We start from the raw sequence: 7,265 nt of genomic DNA, 5'->3' as shown, positions 1-7,265 counted from the left end.
GGAGACAACATTTCAACTATAAAATATGACGTGGAATTCAACTCGGGAAAAGAGTGAAATATCGTCAACTGCACTCGACAAAAAAATTATTTGCATTTAGCAAATTTAGATGAACGAATAAAATTTCGGAAATTTTCCACATTAAAAAATGAGAAGCAATTTTTTGGAACTAATACATTTTGTTTTTTAATTTGTCCAGAAAATATTCACTTGTGAATGGAGAAATCACAAGTCATTTTTCATGTCCTCATAAATTATTCTGTTGTCATGTTGAAAGGAAAAATGTTTCAACAGGAAAAAATTCTCCTGTCCCAAGAGGATTTCTAACTGTTCGTGTAAGTCTTCCCATAAATTCATGAAGCTTGCGTTGTTTATAGAATTTAACTGGTTGTGAGAATTTGTACTTTCTTGACCTAATTACTCATCATCTCCAACTAAATAATTCTTACGATTGATTTGCAAAACAAAAAATATTACCTTAACTGAATAAAACGCTCTGAAATTTTAATAATTTATAATATAATTTAAGAAGTGAATTTTTAAGGCAATAAAATATTCAACTCTTAACGCAAACTCAAAAAATTTTAGTATGAAAATAAATTTTTTTCCTTATTATTATTGTAAAACTGATCACTCAAATTATTATCTTAAATATAGTGAGGATGAAAAACTGGTTCACTTGGGCAACATTTCACCCTGGAATGCTGTTGGTTATTATTAATGATTGAATTGCGTCAAGTCGTAAAAGACTAGATGAGATCAGACGTTTTTATCAAACATGACAGGGTTCAAAATTGAGAAATTCAAGGGGGAGAGGGATGGAATATTTAAAAGTCATAAAAGGCATTTCTTCTACGATTGAGGAGGAGTGGGGGCAAGTAAATGTGTCAAGTTTTATGGGCTCGTTAATTCAAATGAAATTCCAGTCGAATGCGTTTGAGAAAGGCTCGAGGGAGCAACATCATCACAAACGATAACTGAATATTTAAAATCACCAGTTGTTATTTATTAATGGAATTGAACCGGACGTACCTCGGACGTTCCCAGTGAATCTCGTGAGGGTCTGATCTACCGTAATGACCGACAAACTCCTCGAAACCTTCGTCAGACGCCTCTTCAACCGATCTATCCAGGAAATTCTTCTCCGTCAATTCTCTCCGCTCACGTCTGTGATCGCCGACATAAACTCTACCCGATGAACTGTCGTCAATAAGTGGCGCCGGTGCTTCCTCCACAGGATCATAATCTGCAATCAGAGGTGATCAGTATCAATACAGCTTTTTCATACTCAATACGAGAATCAATTACCGCACGCTCCGGTACATGGTTTCATTCATTTCTAAATCGTATTTGCATTGCTTCCGCGTGTGGTATGATCAATGCTCCTCGTTGTTGGGGTCTTTGGGAATATCAATAAACATTAAGAATAGATTTTCGTTATGGAGGAGCTAGCACTCGTGTGGAGGTCAGAAATATTTTAGTAGTCATCCGCTAAGTGAGATTAAACGAATTACAAATTTTTTTTTTATTCTTTTTCTTGTAGTTAATATTAATAATTAATTTTTTGGAGAAAAAGAGACTTTGCATATTTGCATATTTGCATATTTTCATATTTATCAATAGTTTTTCAGTTCTGGAATTAATTTTGTGAATTTTACGGAAGGAAACCATAAAATCTAGAATGAAAAAAAACCGTTGAGTTGTTTAGAATCAAGAAAATAATAAAATAGATTTATGTTGCTTTGTCACATCGTCACTATTTTTTGTTGTTTAAATTGTCGACTCATTTTCTTTCTGAGAAAAATTACAATACCGCGTCGCAACGGGGAGTTAATTCTCTTGTATAATTTGATATTAAACACCGATAGCACATTTTAAATTCGCATTTTTAATCCTTCCCCCCTGTTTATTGTTCATTATAAATCAGTAGCTGTCAAAGTGCTGGAGGAGAAAAAAAAAATCTGGGATTGAATGAAAATGTACAGCCCGTTGCGGTAGGTCGAGATAAGTTGTCCAAGTGGTACCCTTGATGCAATCGAAATGATTGCTTTATTACCTCCAGTGTAATGACCACAATTACGCCTCGTAGTGAGTATGAGTGTATTCGCAAGAGCATTGTTTCGTTCCTAAATCTCCACGTGCATTTTCTAGGTACTTTTAACCAGTTTCCTTTTTTTTTTCATTTCTTCAACGAAGGCCTCTCGTGGATCCGATTAGTCCCAGGTCTGATGTTTCAGGCGGAAAAAAATCGAGGGGGGAAGCTGAGTCCTGGTATTTCAATGAATCGTGGGCGGATAGTCTATCCTGGGAGTGGCTTTTATCATTCTAATTTCAATCATTATACATGACTAAATGGGATTACAGGGAGGATAGGAAAAAATCGGGGAGATAATGCATTCGCAGAAAGATTTATTCAGAGTCAACGGGATCGAAGTTCGAGTTTTTGCATCATTAATTTGATGACAGAAATATTGCCCTTTTTTTATTTCCATTCTTATCAGATATTCTTTATTTATTTATTTTTTCTTTGTAGTAATGTAAAAGTGAATTCCTTAAACAAGAGATTGTATTTAAATTGAATTAACTTTGAATTCTTCGAAATTATTGAATTTTAAAGAGAAATTAAATGGCTTATTTTTTTTTGTACAATTACACTTGAAGTTTCAAGTAGGTAAAGGCATACAATACCACCCTCACACGAGACCTAGATTTCACCATTGAATTTAACTTCAAGTCATTTATTATGATAGGTGCTCGTGTAGATGTATGAGACTTCTCACTCCTTATGTGCTAAGTATGATTTAATCGAAATCATACCAGCTCTTGGTGTAACCCAGGGTTCGCGACGGGGTCGCGGCTGGTATGGACCCCACCAAGGTCGGCGACCTAGAGGTTGATAAGGTAGCACTTTACCTTTAAGTAAAAAAACTTGAAATTTCTTACCACAACAGAGTAACATGAAATTTCTGTAGAATTTTTTAATGTCAAATCAATTAATTTTTTAAATCTTCTCTTTACATAGAAGAGGGGAAGTTTTTATAGCGTTCCCCATTTTTGTGACGTCAGAGGAGTCGTTGTATAGGATTTGGATTAGGTACGGAGGGGAACAGGATAATTCTCGATATAATTTTTACAAGAAAAATTACTGAAAAAATAGATAGTAACTAACAAAACCGTAAAATTTTTTTTTATTACAAATTCAAGCAACAATTTCGCTGAATTTTCAATACATTGGAATTTGACTTTGCCTTTGCGATTTAAATTTCAAGAAATTTTAAATGGTGTAGTTTAGATTGTGTGTTTTGGAATGGGTTTTGGTGAATTTAAACGAAAAATTTATTGAACCATCAGGGAAAATGGTTGGGTGGTTGAAATTAACGTAAGTTGAACCTCTTAAAGTTGGATTATCATGCCTCGTCTATTGGTATATCAGCCAGGTGTGGGTGGTATAAATCTGGGATGGTTGTACATGATTTCCTGGTGTAACTACGAGGTAGTATCGCGTGCTCAACAACACTCACCAGGTACATAACATTGGGTTATATACCCCAACCCCTGATACACGAACAGCGACACGATTCGCAACTATAAATACGCGTGTTAAAGTATATTTATCTGCCCACTGGCCTGACTCCAGTTGCATCAGCTACGGATCTATGCACTTTCACCCGGTACGTCTACAATTCCCCCTCTCAGTGTCTTCGTCCTCGATTCTACTCAAAAACCCAATTTTTTTTTTTTTCCAAAACCCCTCCTGCGTTTTCATTAAGTCCGCAGTAGACACCCACGCGTCATTACGCGAATCATTCCCACGAGAGAGTGAGAAATAGCCGCGATGATTGCCATTGCGAAAACATTCTCTTTGTGTCGACGTGTGATCAATGAATATTTTGAATTTCAAGCGGTTAAAGAAATCTAGGAGAAGAATGAAGGTTCATTACTCAGTTTTTATCCCTCAATTGATAGACCAAGATGAGAAGTATTCATATTGTCAATCTTTTTCGGCTGCTGGGGAGAAAGTCCTGTCTCTAAGTGGCAAATAATTAATGACAAGTCAATTACTGATAAATTTGAATAATTTTTGTCTTGTTATTCCCCAGAAAGTCCACCTAACTTCGTGTGGGTGTTGAAGATGATTTCATTAGAAAGTGGAGAAATTCACCCCACAGTCGTTAAATAGTAAGGAGTAGCGACAGGATTGTAAATTAAATTGAAAAACAAGTTTTGATTTTTAGGGATAAAATTAAATTTACTACTAAAAATTATCTATACATTTTTTAATGATCCCGAATATTGATTTCGAAACTCGCGATATTTTTATATATAACTCGGAATATATTTTTCCGCTGAATTTTTATTCCAGACAGAAAAATTATTACGTAACAAAAAATTATTCTTGCTTAAATATTGAAATTTTTTGAATAATTATTTTGTTGGTGTACATTGTTTGAAAATTACTCTTGAAATTTCATGTAAAAAAACTTGGCATTTTTAACAGCGACAAAGTGACATGAAATTTCTATAGAAATCTTTATTAATGAATCAGTTAATTTCTGAAATTTCCTGGTAATTCTTAATTTTGTAGTCCACATAGCACTGAATGAACGTGAAAATAATGAGAATCAAATTGTTCTGAATTATTAAGATAAAGGGAGAATTTAATATTCGTTTTTAATTGAAATGGAATGCAAATTCATTGAATTAAAAAACCAGATGACTTTGTGATTGAAATTTCAATGAACTTTGGACAGTTTAATTAGGGTAAATTGAATTAGAGGTTGGAGTGAATATAAGATATAAGAGAATTTGAGGAAGGAGTGATAAAAATGAGGGTAATTTGGAGCTGAATGCTCTCATTAATATAAAGCTAAGTAGTCAAAGTACTTCATGGCAAGCCGAGTCTTTTGTTCGCTCAATTCTCTTCAGTATCTCAGTGGAAACATCTCCGATCGGTCCTTTGTGAGGGATAAATGTGTATGTGTACACACACGGTGCTCAGGATGGCACAACCGATTGATCATGACCGGCAATCAGGTGCATTTTCCCGTCCGGCAAAAGACCATTCCCATCTCTCATTTAACTCTTGTAAATCGAAAACCACTTAAGACGGAATTCAATCCCTCCTGACGCGTCATTTCTCATGCAACTCCACCGAGTGAATGAGAAATGATTCATTTGTTGTGAGATAAACCGCAAATGATAAAATCATGTTCATTCATTTGGGGAGAGGGGGAAAATTAAACTCTTCGGGAATATCCGGGGGATAATTAATCGATTGTCGCTGCCAACGGTAAAACGGCGAGTCGTCAGTTGGTTTTGACGGGGCAAATGCCGTGTCGTTTCCATCAGGGAAACTCCGAAATTCCAACTTTACGGAATATCTCGACAGGTTTCTTGCGAAACTGGTTTTTGGAAAGAGTATCTCGCGACCTTTAACAACGCGTTACGTTAACTGTCCAATTGGATGTTTCGGCGAAGGCGAATACTTTATATTTTGTTGTTAACTCGTTTCATTATCTTGCAATTTTTTGTACTACAACGCTCTTAGAAAAAAGCAATAACTACTCCCAATTTTCTTTCTCGCTAGTTTTTTTTGGAGAATTGCACATTTTTCTTCCCTTTTTTTTCCACAACTCATTTTTTGTTCAATTCAAAAAAGAATTAAAATTTATATTTTACTGAATACCATTTCTCAAATTTCAACTCAAAGCAATTGATATTCCTTATAATTTTAGATGATATGTTATCTTTTCTAATAAATCAACAATATTCTTCCGAATGGTTACAAATTTCGTATAATATTTATCAAGTAATATAAAAAATAGGAACGACGACTCAATTACGAGCAAATGGTTTGTGCAAATCATATTTCTTACAACAATTATCTCGATACTTCTGAGATATATCTTCATAGAGAAAATACTTTTTTATCTAGTCGAATTATTTTTTCGGAATATCAAAATGAATATTATTTGATTAGATGCTACATAGCGATTACAACGGTACATAGATATTCAGGTGAAGATCTAAATTCATATTTTGTTTGCCAACCTTGAACCAATCTTGCACCAACATTCGACCAACATTGAGCCAACCTTGAACCGATGCTCGCCCAACATTGGATCGTTGGTTAAAGGAAACGATAGATAAATTGAAAGTGAACAATATTTTTTTGAGTGAACGTGGACAAACATTTCGGCAACATACATGGATACATATTATTCAATTTCCTAACAGAAAATTGGTCGTACTGACCCAAAAAAGTCGGTTATTTCCAGTAGAAAGATTGATATGCCACAATTGACGCGTTATATGCATACCCTCTCAAGCCCAAAACTAGTCATCCAAACATGAAAATCTGGATACCTGAAATCGAACGATTGCAATGCTTCCATTCGGAAACAAAAACTGAATTTTATTAAATATTCAAGATGAATGAAGTTTTCAGCACGATTCATCTGAAGCTGCATAAAGAATAGGGAAAAAAACGAATGAACAAATTATATAATTATGATGATGTGGAGTTGGGTGGTAAGACGAGCGTGAAATTCGTCCCTTTTTCCACATCTCGTCGCGTTGGCAATGTCTTTTCTCAGTTGATATAAAAGTAGACCCGTGCGACAACCGATTAATACTCCTTTCATTCCAGTTAATTGTTCCGGAGAGAGAGGGAGGATTTATGATTGACAGGTGAATTAAAATCCTCGGGTGTGAGTGCTGACGACTCCATCGCCGATAACTCACAGCCGAAAATTGCCGAAGCCCGGGCGATAAACCACGCGATACTTTCGCCGTCGAAATTACAAGGGAATAAGAGATTACACACAACTTTCCCATTCGACACAAATGGCCATTATTCTTTTTCTCCATTCACTAAATACGAATTTGCGGATTGATACGTGAGGATGATGTTTACGGATGCCTCGAAAATCCTCGGCCTCAGAGAATGCGCAAATTAAATTTCTCCGGATGAACGAACCTGCGGTAGAATAAAATTGTACGGCGGATAAATAAATAAAAATGAAGACCTCTGCCGTCGGGGATTTTATGAGATTCGCAATTACGGGAAGGATTTTTTTCCTTTTGTCAATGATTTTTGAAGAATTTTTTTGGATAAATTTTCGCTTTTTCAATGGAAATATAAACGATAATGAATTTACAATTCTCAAGATTGAAAACAATAGCATTTATTTAAACTATTATTTCAATGTTTTTTGTACTAGCTGTTTTGCTAGTAATTGAATTCAATGAGTTTAATATTAATT

The 7,265-nt window shown here is 34.9% G+C and overlaps 1 protein-coding gene across 1 annotated transcript in view; it reads right to left on the bottom strand.

Moving 5' to 3' along the window:
- The window catches only part of LOC105265479 (A disintegrin and metalloproteinase with thrombospondin motifs 9), a gene marked incomplete in the record, with an annotated part of 78,281 nt that overhangs the window by 18,816 nt on the left and 52,200 nt on the right, over positions 1-7,265 (bottom strand). The window contains 1 exon segment of the mRNA XM_011302971.1: positions 1,033-1,246. Within this exon segment, the coding sequence (XP_011301273.1) occupies positions 1,033-1,246 (214 nt within the window).

The sequence above is a fragment of the Fopius arisanus genome, unplaced genomic scaffold (assembly GCF_000806365.1).
Source record: "Fopius arisanus strain USDA-PBARC FA_bdor unplaced genomic scaffold, ASM80636v1 scaffold00030, whole genome shotgun sequence".
NCBI classification, from domain to species: domain Eukaryota; kingdom Metazoa; phylum Arthropoda; class Insecta; order Hymenoptera; family Braconidae; genus Fopius; species Fopius arisanus.
Note: the sequence above shows the minus strand (reverse complement) of the source record. Positions and strands in the feature narration are given on the sequence as shown.